Source organism: Ostrea edulis, chromosome 1 (genome assembly GCF_947568905.1).
Source record: "Ostrea edulis chromosome 1, xbOstEdul1.1, whole genome shotgun sequence".
NCBI classification, from domain to species: Eukaryota; Metazoa; Mollusca; class Bivalvia; order Ostreida; family Ostreidae; genus Ostrea; species Ostrea edulis.
This window is the reverse complement of record NC_079164.1, coordinates 32826021-32848572: the sequence shown is the minus strand read 5'-3', so window position 1 is coordinate 32848572 and position 22552 is coordinate 32826021. Positions and strand designations below refer to the sequence as shown.

Here is a 22552-nt window from a genome sequence, read left to right as displayed (position 1 = left end):
AAAAGTACATGTTGAATTTCTTTGTTTTTGCTTCGTGTGACATTTAATTTTCATGATAGTTACTGCCGTCGTGTGCATTCTCTGGGTAAGGGGCCCAAGCTATCGTTCTTACTGATTATAATGAGTTACTCAAATCAATCATTAAACTAGTTGACTTTACTAATCTACTCTCATTATGGATTGGAATATATTTTTCATTACATTCTAAAAAGCCATTTCTAACTATTGTTGGTCTTGTCTATATAATTTTTTGTATGGATCAGCCCATTTTGACTTCAGCCTGGTTCCATTTTGATATCTATAGAAAATATATGCTGTATACAGGATTATTTTCGCCCCGTGTTATTCTCGCCTTCCTACACTTGCTGGCGGTTTTGCTCCGTTTTAATTCGCCAGACACGGTTACTGACAGCGAGGGCGAAAATAAAACGGGGCGAATATTTTCATGTATACAGTATGCACGTCAAACCTGACACTTGATGTAAAATCATAGTTTTTTGTGGCAAACTGCGAGATAGACGGGAAATGAACATGTGTTGTGTGTCCCCGTGCCCAACTTCGCGGAATATTAACTTTCGAAACTGAAAATATATGATACATTTCTATACTAGTGATTCAGAAGAATGAATGAATCTTAACGTATATGACTTTGTGCCTGATATATTGGCAATGCTATTATTTTTGTTTATGAACAGGTCCAAAGATATGTCTCAGAGTCGCCTTATCATCATCGCCACATTCCTTATCATCGCCTGCATCGTCGCCCTTGGGCTCGGACTCGGTTTTGTGCTGACAAAAGACAAGGATTCCAACCCGGAACCTTGTGGTGAAGTAGGGACGGAGACAGACGGCCCCACCACAGAAATTCCAACTCCAGCTCCTACATCAGGGGCTTCTCCATCAATCGAGGGTCACTACCGATATGCCAGTATAGCCTCTGATACCGGAACCTGCGCACAAATCGGCGTGTATGTTAACATTTAAAATTTCCTGTGAAGTTTTATGCGGAGAGAGTGAGAAAAACTTCAGTTAAGTTAACATGTTCGATACATTATCACGATCGATCGTTTCTTGATGATCATTGAAAAATGCGTAAAACTTGAAATCTTAAGGTAGTTGGACGATATTTAATTTTAAAATCAATAAAATTTCAGAGAAAGTTGTTCTTCTTTAGTATTGAAATAATAGTTAATATGTTGGGATTCTTAAAATTTCGCCTCATCAAATAGCAGTTCTTTCTTTTTGGTTTTTTTGGTGCATTTCTGAACTGCTATTTTGAACCTCATCCTAAAGAAACTCTATATAAAGAATAAAGTAAAAGGGACAATTATTCTAATGAGGTAAACGCTCCACCAGAAATTGATACAATGTTGATGTATTTGTTTTTAGAGATTTTATGGGACGGCGACAAGGGTCCTCAGTAGATGCTGCTATTGCCACCATTCTTTGTCAATGTGTAGAAAACAGCCATAGCTGCGGTGTCGGTGGAGGCCATTTCATGACTGTATATAAAAGGTTTGTAGCGAATGCGTTTCTGCAAGCTTTGAATTGGAGAATATATTATACATTGCAATTGAGTTATTTCTTAATAAATTGTTTGCATTAAAGGAATGAAAACAAAGCTTACACAATTCTTGCCCGCGAGATGGCACCAAGTGCAGCATCAGAAGATATGTTTGTCCCAGAAAACCGGTCTTCAACGGAAGGTAATAAAAACATAGACTAGATTATAGCACCCGCGATCTGTAATTGATCATCATGAAATGCTTGTTCTGGAAATAAAAGTAGAGTTCCGAGTTCATGATTTGAAATGGGATACTGTAAATATATTACATTTGGCTGTGTATTCTATTTAGCGCCTTTGGTGGAACGCAGCTTCCACTAAATCAAGTACATCGCTAAATGCCATCCGTAAATCTAGATGTTTAAAGTAAGTCAGGAATGCGCTAAATCAAATCTACGCTAACATGTTGAAAAAAACGATTTCCACCAAATATCGTACATCCAAATATAATACGTTTACAGTAGTCTTTCCTCACGTAATATTAATCTCTGCGAAGGATTTGGGGTGTTTTGTTTCTTTGTTCCGCAAAAAGGAATAAGATATCTTAAGAGATAAGTATTATGCAATTCAAGTGATATCATAGAGTGAACTCAATGAGGGTATGAATCTTCACTGAGATTTATTTCCATTACTCTTACTTGGACAATAGAAAAACACCTGTGAAAAAATACCATTTTTTTTTAGGTAGTAAACACAATTACGAAATTTCTATTCAATTATAAGGCTTATCCTTCCCAAAATTGCATTAAAAAAACCGATCTGTTTTCTTAAAATGTACTTGAAAATGTGGTGATATCATCTTCATTCAATTTTATTACATTTTTAAATAAATTCCAAACTGACAGCCAGACTTATAGAACTGACCGCTCGCCATTCGATCGAATTGTGTTGACCTACAATGTATGGAACGGACAGCTCGACATTCGATTGAATTGTGTTGACCCATAGAACTGACCACTCAACATTGTATACAAGGTATCCCGTGGGATTATTTGTTTTTGCAGTTTTCTACAAGGCCTACCTATCATAACTGAAAGTCAGAAAAATCGTTGTCATGAAAACCCCGATGTTACTACGGCCTTGTAAGTTAAAGTTTAATAGAACAATACACTGATGTAAGGAAAGAGAGATAACTGACAGTGTTTACAGTGTATAAGTGTCATGCGGGTGTCTCCCCCCCCTCTCTCTCTCTATATATATATAGTAATCACTATGTCCGTCCGTCTGTTCGTTCGTCCGTCTGTATTTTCTATGGCACGTGATAACTTGCATGTACATGCACGTTTCCGTGAAAAAGATTTTTACACTTCTTATAAATTTTCAAATTTATCGGCTTATTGTCTTAAGGAACTATTGGACTTGTCTTGTTTTTATTAGCTCATTTGAGCTGAAAGGTCAAGTGAGCTTTTTCTGATTACCTTCTGTCCGTCGTCCTTCCGTAAACTTTTAACGTTTTTTACTTCTCCAGTACAACAGGGCTAATTTCAGCCAAATTTTCCACAAACCAATGCTTCGATAAAAGTGGTCCAAGTCTGTTCACATGAAGGACCAATTTCAATCAATCTTGTCACAAATCATCCTTGGGTAAAGTATTCAAACGAAGAACCCTGCTCTCCCCAAAGGGAAAATAATCAAGAAAAGACCCAAATAGGGTGGGGTCATTTAAAAATCTTCTCAAGAACCACTGGTACAGAAAAGTTGAAATTTACATGAAAGCTTTCTGACAGAGTAAATTCAAGTTTGTTTAAATCATACAACTGGTAAAGGTGGGTGGGTAGAGGCTTCACAATAGGGGATCAAAGTTTTACATACGAATATATAGGAAAGCATCTTCATATCAACAACAGCAAGGCCATGGTTACATATATCAATATACACATATCTACAGGTAGTTCAAATTCAAGTTCACATCAGGACTCCCAGGATAGGGTGGAGCCAAAATAGGAGATCAAAGTTTTATATGGGAATATACATGAAACTGATTAAAATATATTCTTTTCAAGAGTAACAGACCATAGTAAATCGACTTATTTTTCCTCAGCAGCATCAACTGTTGACAAGATCTGCCATTTTAATGAATACACTAAATACCCGAAATGTCTACATCTTTAAAGAAGGGGAAAATGGGTAATAATAATCTAAACGAAATAGAATAAACAAAAAAAACAAAAAATTAAAAAAGCCAAGAAATAATGTTCAATTTCCTTCTCTAAGTGCAATATCACAAGAATAATGTTTTGATCAGTTTTAAGGTATTTGAGATTTTAAGTCTATCGGGTATTTAGTGCGTTCATTAAAACGACAGCTCTTGTCAACAGTTGATGTTGCTGAGGAAAAATAAGTCGTGTAACGTCTACACGAAGAACATTATTAAAATATGAGGAAGTAAGTAGCGTATAATTGATATAAAATTTTAATTGATAGGTCCGAAATCTTCCATACTAGTCTGAATTTCGCTGCTGTCATAGGCGAGAAACGACTTCGTGACCTGGACCGGTAAATGTCCTAGTAAAAATAAACAAGTGAAATCGAGAGAACGATGACGTATATCTTTGTTATTTTAAGAACCAGTGACTTGAAATTTAACATCCAAGTAGTTAAATTATTAATATATGCAAGGAAAACGACAAACTACACATACCTTACCTAGTGTAAGATTTTTTAGGCATTTGAAGCAAGTGGTTACTTTTTTATCTGTGTCAGAGTTAGACCCCTTTCTATATTTATGGTATCACAGAGTTCGGGCCCAAAACGGGCTTAGCCCCTGTGAGATATCCTATGGAAGAAAGATATGCAAGATATTTCTTTCTCTCATATCTACGTATGTAAGATACAGATATTCTATGAAAGAAAGGTATGTAAGATTATAAGACTCTCTTATGAGTAGCCATGAAATATAAGGTGATTCCACCCGAGGGTTGCAAAAAATCTGTGAAACCCGAGGCTTTGCCGAGGGTTTTACCGCTTTATTGCAACCCCGAGGGTGGAATCACCTTAATATTTCATGGTAACTCATAAGAGAGTATTTTTCTCTCATAATTCTAGAGTTTTCCGTTTTCCTTGTGCCTAGCGACGCCATTTTGAGAAATTTCCAATTAATTAATTTTTCGCTGTACATTAAAAATAACACCAGAATCGAATTCTACGACCCTCATTTTGGCAACTACGTTGCAGACAAAAAATCGGCCGACGAGTGTATAAGTGAATTGTATTAGAGTTATTCCTCTTTGAATAAATCAATAATCAGGGATGCGTGACGTAACTCGACAGTCCATCAGCGCGAAACGTTTTAACAGACCTAATCAGAATATGAATCCACAACTGCACGGATTTTTTCTTAGAGGAGCATTGATATTGATGTTAATTGAGCAGTTATTTAATGACGAGTGTGTGAAGAGAGATTCCAAGTGGTTTTTGTTGGTGGGTATGGGCATGGCTAGACTTTCGTTTTCCACGCGTGCAAGGACTCGAGTCTCATGGACATTGAAGGCACCTATTTCACCTGAGACACGGACAGTAGACGTTGACAGAGTAATTTGGAGGTAGGCATAGAAGTAATAGATCGTGTGGGCTGGGTTTCTGTGAACTGGCATTAATGCACAGGATGACATAGGTGTATGAGGAATTTGTGACTGTTGTTGAGTGTGCGGTAATTGTTCAAGGAATGTGTATTTTTGTGTCCGGTCACATACACCTGGAGATTATCAGGGACATTGCAATCTTTAATTTTTTGTGCAAGAGCTTTGCAGACGCTAGTGTTCGTCAATCGAGGCGAGGTAAGTTGCAAGCTAGTTGTGTATTGATTATGACGTCACGGGATATGTAAGATAAACGTCACGTGATATGAAAGATAGAAATATCTTACATACCTTTCTTTCATAGAATATCTGTATCTTACATACGTAGATATGAGAGAAATTTCTATCTTTCATATCACGTGACGTTTATCTTACATATCCCGTGACGTCATAATCAATACACAACTAGCTTGCAACTTACCTCGACGAACACTAGCGTCTGCAAATCTCTTGTACAAAAAATGACAGATTGTAATGTCCCTGATAATCTCCAGGTGTATGTGACCGGACACAGTAATACACATTCCTTGAACAATTACTGCACACTCAACAACAGTCACAAATTGCTCATACACCTATGTCATCCGGTGCATTATGCCAGTTCACAGAAAAACAGCCCACACGGGCTATTACTTCTAGGCCTACCTCCACATTCACTCTGTCAACGTCTACTGTCCGTGCCTCAGGTGAAATAAGTACCTTCAATGTTCATGAGACTCGAGTCCTTGCACGCGTGAAAAACGAAAGTCAAGCCATGCCCATATTCACCAACAAAAACCACTTGGAATTCCTCTTCACACACTCGTCATTAAATAACTTCTCAATTAATATCAATATCAATGCTCCTCTAAGAAAAAAAACGTGCAGTTGTGGATTCATATTCTGATTAGGTCTGTCAAAATGTTTCGCGCTGATGACTGTCGAGTTACGTCACGCATCACCTTGATTATTGATTTATTCAAAGAGGAATAACTCTAATACAATTCACTTATACACCCGTCGGCCGATTTTTTTCGGCAACGTAGTTGCCAAAAGGAAGGTCGTAGAATTCGATTCTGGTGTTATTTTTAATGTACAGCGAAAAATTAATTAATTGGAAAATTCTCAAAATGGCGTCGCTAGGCACAAGGAAAACGGAAAACCTCTAGAAATATGAGAGAAAAATACTCTCTTATGAGTTGCCATGAAATATTAAGGTGATTCCACCCTCGGGGTTGCAAAAAAGCGGTAAAACCCTCGGCAAAGCCTCGGGTTTCACAGCTTTTTTGCAACCCTCGGGTGGAATCACCTTATATTTCATGGCTACTCATAAGAGAGTCTTATAATCTTTCATATCACGTGACATTGTCACGCGGATGAATAGTGAATTTGTCTGCCTGGTATAGACATCATGATGTCCAGCATCCTCGAAATTTTGGCCTTTAAACGGAAATGACTTTATAGAGGCTATAAATGAAAATAAGAACACAATGATGAAATCAATCACTTTAAATCAAACTACAGACGGAATTTCTTCTAAGAGAGAAAATCGTGATTCGTCCCGCCCCAATGAACATAATTAATACTTATTTATCTAAGTTTATTTTCATGGCATCTCGAAAGCTCTACTACTATCCCTGCACTCCCTCTCCCAACATCCAGTGTCTCCAATGTGTATGAGAAATCAGAAAAATTGCATGTGTGCAGGCATGTTCAAGAATAATCTCTAGGTTTTTATTCAAAGAGGCATACATGTAACTCTAATACTATTCAATCAATCATTAATCGGTTGATTATAGGTCAGCAACGTAGTTACCAAAATTAATTCATTTCTAGGTCCATTTTCAATGTATAGCGAATATCTAATCAGTTTGAAAATTCTTAATATAGCGTCTTTGGGCTCAAGGAAAACGAAAAATAATCGGAAATATGAGAGAAAAATACTTTCTTACTAGTAAATGAGTAGCCATGAAATATTTTAAGGTAATTCTACCCTCGACAAAACCTCGAGTTTTACAGCTTTTTCACAACCCTCCAGTGGAATTACCTTATATTTCGTGGCTACTCGTAAGAGTTTTATAATATATATGCATGTAGCTTTCTATATTCAAATATATAAGTATATTACTCCTTTCTGTTTTCACATTATTTTATAGTTTTCGAAATGTGGACGGTTTAAAAAAAATGTATTGAATTATATATGCATTAAACGACTGACACAATCTAGACATGTATTTCACTTGTAGGTGGACTAGCTATAGGAGTGCCTGGTGAAATTAAAGGTTTGTACAAAGCCTGGCTAATCGGCGGCAAACTTCCCTGGAAGGACCTCTTTCAGCCCACCATTAAAAAGCTCCGTGACGGATGGAAAGTCAGTCAGCCCTTGGCGTACGCCATTTCCCGACAGACTAATATTTTAATGTCAATGAAGAATCTAAGGTTTGTGTCACGATATCGTAAATACTCTTCTTCTCAATGAAAAATACTTGTATATGTTCTCAAACATGGGGATTATTTGCTGCAAGAACATGTCCTAAAATGTTTGATACTATGTTTCATCATAAATCCTTGTCTTTCTTATCAAAGAAAGTGAATGTGTAATGAATTCTCTTTTCTTGAATATTATTTTTAATAATTAGTACTATAATGCATACACGTGTACATCTCATTGTTGGTTTTATCATTTGGATGGTGTTGTGGTTCAACTGAGGCGTTTGGCCCCGAAACGATTGTAAAATCTCATTATCTGTGGAGAAAAATAGATGTACATGTATTAACAAACTCATCGTTATTCTTAACTACCAAAGTGTGCATGTGTGTAGTAAATTCATTGCCTACCCTTTCACAGAGATGCACTAACAAATCCTCTAACTGGACGACCATACAAAGAAAACGAGAAGATCAAAATGCCCAAATTAGCCGACACATTTGAAAAAATTGCTGACGACCCACACACGTTTTACAATGGTTCTCTTGCCGATGACATCGTTGCAGACATTAGGGAAGCTGGTAAGCAACTTTAAGAAGTTTTCTTTTTCATTTCGGGGTGGGGTGGGTGGGTGTTACAGATAAAACATTATTTGAAAATGTCAAATTTTGAATTGCATAATATTTACGACTGTTGGTGTCCAGAACACGGCAAATGTGTGTGTATATTCCCATAAAAGCAGTTTGACATGAATGCATTGTAAGTGACGTTGCACTATTTAAACGTTCACCTGTAGAATATAGACCATTTTTACGCATGGAAAGGGGTAACATATGTCTCCTATTACCGTTGTAAAAAGATGATTCAGACGCGAATTATACCAAATTCTTAACCATACTATTGTAAATAAACACATGTTAAAATGTTGTCTTTTATCTCGTGATCAATCTCATAACTCCTATAAAGATGAAGATAACGAACAGTGATCAATCTCATAACTCCTATAAAGGTGAAGATAACGAACAGTGATCAATCTCATAACTCCTATAAAGGTGAAGATAACGAACAGTGATCAATCTCATATCTCCTTTAAAGGTGAAGATAACGAACAGTGATCAATCTCATAACTCCTATAAAGGTGAAGATAACGAACAGTGATCAATCTCATAACCCTTCTAATGTAACTCCTATAAAGATGAAGATAACGAACAGTGATCAATCTCATAACTCATATAAATATGAAGATAACAAACAGTGATCAATCTCATAACTCCTATAAAGATGAAGATAACGAACAGTGATCAATCTCATAACTCATATAAATATGAAGATAACAAACAGTGATCAATCTCATAACTCCTATAAAGATGAAGATAACGAACAGTGATCAATCTCATAACTCCTATAAAGGTGAAGATAACGAACAGTGATCAATCTCATAACCCTTCTAATGTAACTCCTATAAAGATGAAGATAACGAACAGTGATCAATCTCATAACTCCTATAAAGGTGAAGATAACGAACAGTGATCAATCTCATAACTCCTATAAAGGTGAAGATAACGAACAGTGATCAATCTCATAACTCCTATAAGGGTGAAGATAACGAACAGTGATCAATCTCATAACTCCTATAAAGATGAAGATAACGAACAGTGATCAATCTCATAACCCTTCTAATGGTGAAGATAACGAACAGTGATCAATCTCATAACTCCTATAAAGGTGAAGATAACGAACAGTGATCAATCTCATAACTCCTACAAAGGTGAAGATAACAAACAGTGATCAATCTCATAACTGCTATAAAGATGAAGATAACGAACAGTGATCAATCTCATAACTCATATAAATATGAAGATAACAAACAGTGATCAATCTCATAACTCCTATAAGCAATATACCCCTGGATATACGAGAGATGGGATCAGGTACCTAGGACGGGGGAGGGGGGGGGGTAAGCATCAAGCATCCCCTGTCGACCTGTCACACCCGCCGTAAGCCCTATATCTTGATCAGGTAAACGGAGTTGTCCGTAGTCAAAATCAGTGTGCCAAGAACAGCCTAACAATCGGTATGAAACAAGTCAGACAGTATATGTAACAGCTTGATGATGGCTGGTACTACCTTAATTTAACAGCTTGATGATGGCTGGTACTACCTTAATTTAACAGCTTGATGATCGCTGGTACTACCTTAATTTAACAGCTTGATGATGGCTGGTACTACCTTAATTTAACAGCTTGATGGTGGCTGGTACTACCTTAATTTAACAGCTTGATGATGACTGGTACTACCTTAATTAAGTAAAGTTCTACAACTCCTGGCAGTTTTGCCATGTTTGCGAAACAAAGCCCTATGATAAACACTCCCAATAAAGCCTTCTCACGGACGTATTGTGTACCGTTTATGCTACTCTTGTTGACAAACTGGAACACGGAAATATTCATAATATCAAAAAATTAGCTTACATGTACCTGAAATCCCTCTCGTATTGTATTGTATTGTTTATTGGCTTTAAGCCTTACGGCTCATCAGCATATGTAATTACCGTAATTATATATTGAATCCGAGTACTGACACAGTATGTACACACTGACAATTACATATAATATTTGTTTGTTTGTGGTGTTCTGTGTATAATGAATTAGAGTACTGACACATTATGTACACACTGACAATTATAATATTTGTTTGTTTGTGGTGTTCTGTGTATAATGAATTAGAGCACTGACACATTATGTACACACTGACAATTATAATATTTGTTTGTATGTGGTGTTTTGTGTATAATGAATTAGAGCACTGACACATTATGTACACACTGACAATTATAATATTTGTTTGTTTGTATGTGGTGTTTTGTGTATAATGAATTAGAGTACTGACACATTATGTACACACTGACAATTATAATATTTGTTTGTTTGTATGTGGTGTTTTGTGTATAATGAATTAGAGTACTGACACATTATGTACATGACCACTGGCAATTTGTTTGTATGTATGTATATATGTGGTGTACGTCCAATTCGATGTATAATAGTCGTGTAGTGACGTCACCAGCTTTACTTGCGGGTGCCTGGCGATGGAACAGTCACCATCTACACATGGATGCTAAGTTGAAGCGAGAGTCTAATCCACTGGAGAACGACCATTTGACAGCTATATTCTAGCTGTAATAATAAAGGACAGTTATAATAAAGAATCAAATCAGACTTACTGATTATATCCTCTTTTACTTCATATGTTGTACGGTTTGATATTTTGTCCACTGTTGTTTCAACCCCTCCCCCTGTTTTGTATGAAGAATGAACAATTGCCATGTAGTTTTATTTTCTAACCAAACGAACAGAGCGGTATAATCATATTATCGTGGGATTTTTTTCAGGGGGAATTATCACAAAAGAAGACTTGGAGAACTACATGGCTGTAGAAAAGGATCCGTTAGTGGTGACACTGAAGGACAACTCCACCATTTATACTCCACCTCCGCCATCTAGCGGCGCCGTGTACGCCATGATACTCAACATCGCTGATGGTAGATACAAAACTTACACTTGTTTTACGACATCGTCGAATTCCAAGCTTTGGATCCAAATGCTCCCCCAAACCAGAGGCTGTTTGATTCTCTGATTGCTCAGTTCTCATTACATATAACATGTGACCTTACAATGTCCTATAGCACTGTGGGTAACAACGAGTAACACTTCACATAACAAGGTGTTTTTCAGAGAAGTGCATCTCCGTTATTTTACAAACTTTCAATGAGAGCTTCGATGTGCTATCAGTAGTTAAGCTACTGCTGCGCACAGTCATTTGTAAGGCATGATCTCTTTGGTAGATTCCCCCCAAACTTTTCATGGGTTTGGGAAAGCGTGTGGATCCAAAACTGTAACAATGGTTTTATTCACAAGCAAATACACGTATGGCAAAACTTATGAGATAAGGAACAATAAGCAATTAAAATATGGACGGTGTTAATTTGGCAACACGATTTCATAAATTACATGTATATAAAAATGATATCGTAAGAATGCATCTCATTTTCCCCCCGCAGGATACGGGTTTAGTCCCGATAGTGTCTCTACCACTGACAAGTCCATAGTCACCTGGCATAGAATTGTAGAGGCTATGAAATTTGCTTACGCAAAGAGAAGTAGTCTTGGAGACCCGGACAAAGAAAGTCAAAGTTTTAAGGATACTATTGAGTCGGTGAGAATCAGTTGCATACATTCTTACTTCCATATTCTACTTGTTTGTTTTGAACATATCTTATTGATCAAATCAAAAGGATTGGGAACAAGTTTTAACAACTTACATGTACTAGTCCCTCTCCTAAAAGTATCAGAATATGTCATGCGAAATAATAATTAATTGGTAAAATGTACAATAACTAAATGAACCTACTAGTTTCATTTATAAATTTGTGAACACCTGAAAAAATAATTATATACATTTAATAAATTCCAATGTTTTTATAGAATCAGGTAGAATGAGTTTTGAATAACTCTAATCTGTATCTTGGAATATAGAACTGGTTTTTGTTTCATGAATTATAACGGGGCTCATTTTCATGTTTATTTTGAATAATTGCGCAGATTTTGAACATGGTAGTCATTTTTGCGACTTAGTAAAGTTTGCCAGCCTGTTTCTGAATAAAGGGATTCTCTAGATGCAAAGATAGGAAGACCAATGATAATTCTAGCTGCAGATAATTATACTTTTTCAAGCTTGTCAGTATCGTGAACAGAACAACCATCCCAAACAAGTGAAACATATTCAAGAGTAGGTCTAATAAATGTTATGTACAATTTTGGCATATGTTCCTTCTACTGTTAAAGTTGTAAAACTCATAAATAGGAGTTATTACATGTACATGATCTGTGAAAAAGTGCAGCAAATCCAAGTAGAAAACACCATTCGCAAAAAAAAAAAAAAAGAAGAAAAAAAACAAAACAACAATAACTAGTAATCCTAATTGTTCGCGAACAATTAGAGGTCGTTCCACCTTTTCAGACATTCAAACAATGTCTTTGAATACAAAAAAAACTCGAATCGATGGTGTAGGGATAACAATGATTTTTACGAAAGCCACTGTAAATCCAAGAAAGGTCAAAGTTAAGAGTTGTAATGTCATTCTTTAAAATCAGTTGCGATGTTACAACTTCAGCATATTATATATCAAAGGTATCTATTATGCTGAAAATAGTATGAAAACTTCTCATTTTTATAGATTCTAGATGACCTTCACCTTTGATTTTAAGCTAATTTTCAAGGTCAGAGGTCAAGGATTGTATTTCAGTTGGTTTTATCTCCCTACGACTAATATCTTAGGAGTTGTATTTTTTTTAACGCTAAATTGCAAACTTTTAGGGGCATTAATTCTAATTAGGAATTAACGAATCTTCAAAATTAATGTATGGCCTTTTGCACTTGATCAGGCAATATGTTTAGTAAAGATCTTATATTCCTACCATTTACGGTTTCGAAACTGTACTGATAAGAATGGTTTTTACGCAAGTCACTGTAAATCCGAGAAAGGGCAAAGTTCAAAGTCGATATGTAATGCATTGACTTAAGTTGGAAGGTGACTAATTGTGGATATCATATCTTTTTTGTATCTCATACAGTGAAGACGGTATGAAAAATTGTTATTTTTATAGTTTCTAGATGACCTTGACCTAATTTTCAAGGTCAAAGGTCAAGGTTGCCACTTCAATTGGTTCTGTCTTTCTATGACTAATACTGTAGGAGTTGTAATTTTTAAAGCGAAATCGAGAACTTTCAAGGGCATTAATTCTCGTTATGGATCAACGAACCATTAAAAACAGGAAGTCATCTTTTACAATTGATCAGGCAATAAGTTTAGTGCACATTTCGTGTTCGTACCATTTACGGTTTTCATACTGTAGTGATAACAATGGTTTTTACGCAAGTCGCTGTAAATCGAAGAAAGGTTAAAGTTCAGAGTCGTAATGCATGCGTTGGAATAAGTTGGTTTGTGACTACTTGTGCATATAATACCTTATCTGTACTTTATATGCTTTAGATGGTATGAAAAGTGCTTATTTTCAAAGTTTCCAGATGACCTTGACCTTGACCTGATTTTCAAGGTCAAAGGTCAGGTATTCCATTCCAGTTAGTTCCGTCTTTCTACGACTTATATTTTAGGAGTTTTGAATTTTTTTGTAAAAATCGTAAACTTTCAAGGCCATTAACTCCCTTTAGGGATCACTGAAAACTTAAAAGTAAACACTACAACGCTTCAGCTTGATCGACTAAAGAATTTAGTGAAAGTTTCATGCTCTTATCATTTACGGTTTTCGAGGTGAATTGATAACAAGGGTTTTTTGCGTAAAGTCTCATAAGTTCGTTAGGGGTCAAAGATCAAGTACGCAGGGTGAAATCTAAGCATGTTTCAAGATGTCGAATATGATGGTCTACATTGTTTCTCGATAACTCTTGAGGCGTAGAAACATATTTTGGCGGAAAGAAAATAATAATAAACAGAACAATATCAAAAGGTCTTTCCACAGGAAGGTGGAAAGACCTAATAAAAAAAAACAAACAACCGGTGTCAATATTTCTTTTAACAGTTCCTGTTTGAAACTGTTTCTGTAGTTATCGCAAATTCTTTCCCCTTTTGACTAGTCCTTCATCAGATCTAAACTGGTTTTCTTTCAGTTGGTAAATAATATGACATCCTCTTCCTACGCTGACTACGTTCGGTCTCAAATCTCGGACGATGCTACACATGATACCATGTATTACGGTCCAACATTTTTCGACCAGTCTAAAACGGGAACTTCACATTTAGCGGTCCTGGCACCGAATGGTGACGCTGTGTCTCTTACAAGTACAATAAATTTATAGTAAGTACCTATTGTTTCGCCATAATCATAGGATACTCAAGAGTTTGGACGCATCACATGAAGTAGGATTTTGCTATGTTTACCTGAGATTTTCTATTATTTTATCAAACAACAATTTTAAATCAGTCATTAATACATGATATGCGCCAACAAACAGATGTATTTTTAAAAGATTCAATTTTTGTGTAATGGATATCCTATGTCCTCGAATTCACAAGTGAACAAGCAGAATTTTCGGGTAAGCCAGACTACTGAAAGGAGATTCTATTGTGTTATGTGGTACATGCATCCTAGATGTTTATTGACACATGTGACCTAGCTTGTTCACTTGTGAATTCGAGGACATAGGATATCCATTACACAAAAATTGAAAAGATTTCAATTTTTGTGTAATGCTTTTTTCATTGAATTTTCAAGATTTGTGAATAATGCAAAAATAAAGGTAATTTCATAGGATACCTTTCTGTGGTAAATATGGATTTTTAGCAATATGAGAACATTTACAAATAGTTTTACAAAATTCTATAATATATTGTTTTGGGTATCCGATATCCTTGAATGGTATTGAAGTCAGCATTTCGCAAATTTTATGGTCGTTATAACGATCTAGTTCGTCAATACAACCTCGCATTGGATCAAATGCTGTCTGACGTGTTTCATACCGATTGTTAAGCCGTTCTTGGCACACTGATTTTGACTGCGGATAACTCCGTTTACCTGATCAGGATATGGGGCTCACGGCGGGTGTGACCGGTCAACAGGGGATGCTTACTCCTCCTAGGCACCTGATCCCACCTCTGGTGTGTCCAGGGGTCCGTGTTTGCCCAACTATCTATTTTGTATTGCTTGTAGGAGTTATGAGATTGATCACTGTTCGTTATCTTCACCTTGCATCAGTTACCTTTTCCTTTCGTTTTCAACTGCACGTGTTTTAATTGTTTAGATGTAGGTATATTTCCAGTAATTTGTTTTTAATTCTGCAGTTTTGGTTCAAAAGTAGTTGGATCCAGAACTGGGATTTTTTTCAACAACGAAATGGACGATTTTTCTACACCAAACACAACGAACTCTTTCGGAGTTCCAGCGTCTGCAGCGAACTTTATAAAGCCTGGAAAAAGACCGCTATCTTCCATGTGTCCAAGTATCGTGGTGGATGAAGACGGACATGTAAAGTTAGTGGTTGGAGCCTCGGGGGGTACTAAAATTACCACCTCTACTGCCTTGGTATGTGTTCAGGATTAATGATAATCATATCTAATGGTACATGTAATTGTGTTTAAAAACGAATCGTTTCGAAGTAAAAGGAGTAATAATAGTCCTTATGATGTCACATACATACCTGGAGGTACATGCCTTGGAACATTCTCTGCACTGTCCTCAAAGCGGCCTAATAATTCTGTTTCCAAAACATTCCAGTGCAAATATTGGTGATGAAGCCGGTGGTCTGTTACTGACAGTGAATACTAAGGACACTATCTTCAATAGAGCAGTGTACACAATTTATCGGCGTTATTCTGTAGTGATTATTTCCCTTTCATTCATTCATTCTTTATTTCCTCCTAAAGGAGATTTACATACAACAATTATACATTAGAAAAAATAAAATCACATAGATAGTTAGACAGAAAAATTAGGAGAGTATACATTGTGAGTACATGTTATATGTAAGTTATACCACAGGTACTCGATTTAGAGGAAAATGTTTTCTCGCATCGTACGTTGATACTAGTATACGTATATTATATGAAAATATACATACATATGCACACATCTATATTTACATATACACGTATATGTTCATATGCATAACCAGTTAACTTGCATCATTGGGCACAGTGTGAAATACGACATTGAGATATCTAGACTGGGCAGTTACATAGGTTTGCGATTGTTCGCTTATGGTTGAAATTATGTAGCTAAACGAGACATTCCGTAGTACCAGGCTGCCGCATCCCTTAATAAACGAAAGTTGAGGAGATGTAAACTGGAGGAGTGTTAAGAAAATATAAGGGCTGGCAGAAATATTTCACCTAAAAGAAACTTATATAGGTCACGACTGCGGATAAGTTGATATCAAAATTTTCTACTATTGTTTGCCACCAAGCTTCTCTAAATACAAAGGTTCCTTTGCATGCTGTTGAAGCATGTTCAAATACATTTGTAAAAACACGATGACAAATTATACACGTTTCTGATGGAGTATCGACAAGAGTCCAGAGTTTCACTATAAATTTGCAAAGTTGAATTTCGTGCATGTCAGTAGGAATTTTCTAGAGCATGTTGGGATTTCTACTTTGGGTTATACATCTGAAGTCGGGGTCTCTGAGTATACATGAGAAATAGTTAGATACAACAGAGTTTACAGTTCTTTTCCATTCTACTTTGGTGAGAAACATTTCACTTTGGAGATATGAGTGGAGATGTATTTGAAGGCAATACTTCTTGAGGAGATCGATCACATCCGGTATAAACCCATAATGTTTGTGTTTTGAAAATTCGATGTATGAAAAAAGACAGTTAAGAAAGATCTGTTTAGTGAGGTTGTTTGTTTCCATTCGACATAGGCGACCAAAGAACTGTAATTTTCGTATGTCTATTTCAGACACTATGCGCATTAGTCCGTACAGTGACTCACACATGTCCGATCGTCTTTGTTTGGGGGAGATTCATAGTATGTTTACAAATAAAGTGCTGAAAGATGTTGAGGGAGCGAATAAATCTTTGTCTGAGATCAACACATAGTTCACTTCCGTATAAGACGCCAGGAAGAATAACTCGTTTATACAATTTGGATAAAGTCGCAGGGTTGAGGTGTTCATTGATTTTAAGGGCAAAATATGACTGTTGTCCTTTTCTGCATGCATTGGCAATCCTATCGCTGGGATCCATTTTTGCATCAAGAAGAATACCAAGATAAGTGTAAGCTTTTGAGAGTTGAATAGTATCCTGGCCAAGTCGCCATGAGGTGGAGTTAATGCCTGTGTCTGAGGGAGAGAAGCGCAAAACGCTAGATTTATTTGCGTTGAAAGTAAATCTCCACCGTATTGAGTAGCGGTAGGCTGTGTCTAGAAGAACTTGGGGTGCCCGTGGTGACAAGGCTACACAAGAAATATAATCTGCTAAGGCTGGATTTGAAGATTTTATACTGTAGATTCCGTTATTTGTGCAATTGTTTTGCAGTTCCTGTAGAAGGTCATTAATAAACACTAGATAAAGAAAGGTTGAAAGGACTCAACCTTGCCTTACTCCTTGGGAAATCAGTCAGAATTCGTCTGGTTCATGGCAACTGAACAGAAGGTATCCGTGTGGCAATCATCAATGAGAGTCCAAAAAGGTCCTGTCACACCGAGATGACGTAATTTGAGCATGAGACCATGCCTCCAGACTGTATCGAAAGCTTTTTGCGTATCCAGAAAGGCAACATAGACAGGACTACCATGTTCTAAGTTGTGGAAGATAGTTTCTTGGGGATTGTATGAAGCTGTAATGGATCCTAGTCTTGGTTGAAAGCCTTGTTGTTGTTGGTTTGGATGGATGGTAGTATGTGATGGCGAATCCTTAGCATCAGTATTTTCTCAAATAATTTCATAAGACATGGAAGAAGAGCGATTGGTCGGTAGCTCTCGGGAGATTTTTTGGGCTTGTTATTTCCCTTGTAGAAAGGTACTATGAGATCCTTTTTCCAGATGGTTTGGATTTTACCGATCTTGATTATTGCGTTAAAGAGGTGCGAGATACATGTGGAAAGTGAGGGTCCTCCATATATAAGATGTTCATTTTGAATACGGTCCAGTCCAGGTGCCTTCCTGCGTTTAAGTTCCTTGATAAGGTTAGAGACCTCAGTTGAGGATACTTCTCCTCCCGGAATCGTAGAATATTGTTGATGACTAGTTGATTTCTTGATCGAAGTGTACGAGTTTTCAACAAGGGTAAAGAACTCTGAGTCAAAGTTTTTGCAGTCAGTTGGGTTGTAGCCGTGACATTGATGAAGCCTCTGGATGTGATGTGAGGTTATTCTGGAAACTCGGTAAACGCCAGCGTCCCCAAAAAAATCGTATCCAGAAATTGAACTTGACGGAAAACTGTTCGACAATCCTGATTGCATTGAAAACTGTTTTGCCAGTTACTTTGAAAGGGTCTTTCAAAGTAGGGGTTCTGACTCCCAGGGTGGGGCCAAACTTGGTATATAGTGTTTATATGTAAAACACTTAAATAACATCTTCTTTAGTGCTGTTGATACTATATTGACACTAAATAGATATTTAGAAAGAGCAGGTAATCCTTTACCAAAATTGTAAATTTGATGATCCCAGGGGTAGGGGTTTTGGTATCAGGGTGGGGCCAAAATGGTAAGTTATTAAATGTGTGAACAATAGACATTTTTAACTTCTTCTTGATAACTATCATTCAAATTCTTTTCAAATTTGGTATGAAGCATCTTTGGAACATGGGGGACATAAATTGTAAATTTCATGATTCCTGCACCCCTGGGGCCTTAAGGACGGGACCAAAATTGACCAATTTTCAAAAATCTTTTTTCTCAAGAACCGTACACGTGTAAAAAAAAACACCAAAAAAACAAACAAACAAACAAACAAAAAAACAAAAAAAACCCTAAATGCATTGTGATGGAGAGCAGGAAAGCCTCTACCAAAATTGTAAATTTGATGATCCCCAGAGTAAGGGTTCTGACCCCAGGGTGGGGCCAAACTTAGTATATAGTATTTATGTGTAAGTTTGCTGATACTGTATAAAATCTAAATGCATACTTAGGAATAGCAGAAAAGGATATACAAAAAATAGCGAATTTCAATCAAAACCCAGGGTTATGACTTTAGGATGAGTCCAAACTAGTCATATCTTTTGATGTTTTAATGTTATTACGCCTCTTATTTAAAGCCTTTCATCAGTGTATGCACTTTTGAAGGGAGTGAAGTTTTAAGAACACATCTTGTTTTATACTGTTGCTGAACATTAGAATTTAGCTTAGATATTCAGAACAGGAATTTTTTTCTAGATTCCATAGCCCTTGGAAGTAGTGATACTTTTTCACTAGTATTCAGGTGACCGATAAGGCCTGTGGGCCTCTTGTTGTCATTTACGATATAAGTAATTACATGTAATACTGTATTTATAAAAGCAACAATGTAGTTAGGGTTGTCCTTCCCTTTAAATTGATTTGAATGATTGTGTATCCACTGATCTGTTTAATGTGAAAACAAAATTTGTTGATAAATAATTTCATTTGAATCTGTTCAGGTCAGCATTGAAACGCTATGGTTCAATTACGGAATAAAGAAAGCAATAGATTACAAGCGTTTACATCATCAGCTGTTACCGGCCCACATTACGGTGGAGGAGGGCTTTGACCCGGTGAGCACACTTTTCTTCTTTTGATATTTTGTGTAATAAATTAGCATACTACCTGAATGGGGATTCTGCTGTGTCAAATTTATGACAGCCTCAGGACAACCTTTTGCGATTTTTAACCACTCCATGCATGTTCCTATCCAGGAATGCGTGTGTAATCAAAAAACAAAACAAAAACAAAAAACAATCAAAGAACGGATTGTAAATTGATCAAACATTCAAAGAAAATAAATATCATTACTTTATATATAAAAGTGATTCCGCTTTAAAAAAAAAAATTAGATATTGATTTATTTTCACTTTGCGCAGTCAATATCGGTTCAATGAAGTTATATATTAATTATTTACTACATGTATATGCAGATACTCTGATTGATTTTTATATTGTTTGGAAAACGTTTTCTGTGATATACCTTATTTTAAACGAAACGAGGTTGTGAAGAGGTCCACACCAAAGTCACGTGCAATACATTCATGCGCGCACGAGTTCAACGGTCAATCAAAGTACTGAACGTAATGAAAGCAAGGCCATGTACAGAACTAAGAACGAAAACGTTTCACAGGAAACAATATTTAAAATGTGTTGTAAAACTTGTCAATATAATCAATTTCATTAAGATTCTGTAAAATTTGTTGCTTGATCATGTTCATTTTGAAAATCCGATCCTGGAGAGTTTTCAATCGACTCTAAATCAAATGGTGCAGAAAATAGAATAAGGTATTTTCCCTTTCATTAAATGAATGTGAATTTGATGAGGTCTGTGGTAAAAGTTTCAATAAATAGGACAGCTTTCATTTCGTGAAAAATGTGAATTTGATGAACCGGTGTCTGTGGTAGTATTTTTAGTCTATGTTTATTTTTATGTTATTTTCTTATGTTTTATTTCGATTTTGTTGTTTCAACAGCGATTGGGAGTATATACTATATTATTACACGTAAATTTATTCTAGCGTCTTTGCAGTCAACTTCTGACTTCAACACGCGGGCAATACCTGGCAAATTGCTTTTCGAGCAATGAGCCCTGCTAAAATCGTCATCCTTTCTCTAATAATTTTGTCTGATGTGTTTGATCTGATTTTATATCAAATTAATTGGTTTGTATAATTATGTTGGGTTTCGATATTTTATTGATCACTAACTTAATCATTGTTTTTACAGAAAGTAATACAGGGATTACAGCAGATTGGACACAATATCAGCATGTCCGCCAGTGCCGGATCTGTGGTTCAGGGTATTCTACAGTTACAGGAAGGAAATATTACTGCTAATGCAGACTATAGAAAGCGAGGAGTTCCGAACGGTTACTAAACTCACAAACCAAAGTTAAGAAGAAATCAATGCGTATCATTTTGCATCAATCCACAGACGAATACTCCTAATGGCCGTCTTACTGTTGACATTGTTACTTGGTTTGTGACGTGAGGTTACGAAAGACGATATAAATTCTTTTATCAATCTAGAACAGCTATTCGGATTCTGTCTTATAAATACAGTGTGTGCTTGGGGCTTCCTTCACTTACTTTACAATGTATATTATATTGTGCGATAGGTTAGAGATATGTACCAAATGTATTTCATTTGCTGAGTATACGCATTTACTTCATTTCATATACCGGTATACTTTCTTAGAGTAAGTATTTTATAATCTCATAGTAGAACTTTAATTTCATATCGTACTTATATTGTACTTACACATGAACAATATCGGACCAAATATGGTTCAGAACACTACAATTTACTGTAAAATCCATAATTATATGACTAGAAAATATGACGTAAATATTCATGTAGTTAATTTTTATGTATACAAGTATTCTCATGAACCATTTTTCTTCATTTTATCTACAAGTATATGTATGTACAATGTACAAGTAAAATATATTTTGAATTACCATTTGAACGAAATCCACGTACGCATTAATAAAAGAATTGGCTTCATGACCATGACCTGGGGTATGTTAAATTTACCTAGAGAAGCTATTGTGCTAAATTAAACTTAAAGCACAACCAGCCGCAAGACATCTGACCTACTGCCCGAATTGAATAGTGACCTTAACCTAATATCTTAATAGACCAGTAGGTGTGTCGAAGCTTAACTGGCTGCCCTGTAATCCCCAAAGGCTGACAAGAGTGATACAAGTTTAATACTTATTGATTGGATCAGAAACGGGATGCAAATTTACATATATGGTGGAAAGGGTCGCATGCAAACTTTTTGTGGGGAACTGGGGAGGCGGCCAGTGTGCCAGTTTGACTACCAAAGTAGGGGCAGCACAGGGGGCCCTATGTGGACATAGGTGCCCGAACCTGAACGAGTCCCCACGTTCTAAGGGAGGTAGAGATCTCTGCGCATCTCACCGGTCTCCTGGGTGCTACCTGGTTTAATTAGCAAGTGCGGAGCAAGCTTGTAGACCCTCCTACAGTTGTCGCAACATGCATCAGCCTGTAGCATCCCCTCCCTTAGTAGGAGGTGGATGTGGCCCCAGCTATGAACTAGCTGAGATCCCCACGAATTAAACTTTAGCAACTTATCAAGAAATTAGTATTTTCTATGAATATCCACTGACCCTTGACCTAGTTTAATGGTCGTCTGGAGGGTACACGTGAAATACCTGCCCCCTGTTTTAGTAGTAGGTGGGAGGAGAGCCGGTTTTGGCGCAGAATTAGTGATCAACTACCCCAACGCACTCCCCAGTCCGCCACAGACATTGGAACAATGTCCCCCACAAAATTTTATATTTGTTTGTTTGATTTTTT

The 22552-nt window shown here is 36.5% G+C and overlaps 1 protein-coding gene across 1 annotated transcript in view; it reads left to right on the top strand.

Annotated features, from left to right (window-relative positions):
- Nucleotides 1-21742, top strand: part of LOC125659800 (glutathione hydrolase 1 proenzyme-like) — a 30095-nt gene extending 8353 nt beyond the window's left edge. The window contains exons 2-12 of the mRNA XM_048891581.2: nt 696-968; nt 1390-1515; nt 1609-1706; nt 7368-7560; nt 7970-8130; nt 10941-11090; nt 11610-11764; nt 14237-14424; nt 15408-15648; nt 19684-19797; nt 20954-21742. Coding sequence (XP_048747538.2) covers nt 696-968; nt 1390-1515; nt 1609-1706; nt 7368-7560; nt 7970-8130; nt 10941-11090; nt 11610-11764; nt 14237-14424; nt 15408-15648; nt 19684-19797; nt 20954-21103 — 1849 coding nt within the window. The 3' untranslated portion in view covers nt 21104-21742. The remainder of the gene's footprint in view (nt 1-695; nt 969-1389; nt 1516-1608; nt 1707-7367; nt 7561-7969; nt 8131-10940; nt 11091-11609; nt 11765-14236; nt 14425-15407; nt 15649-19683; nt 19798-20953) is intronic.
- The last annotated feature ends 810 nt before the right edge of the window (nt 21743-22552 follow it).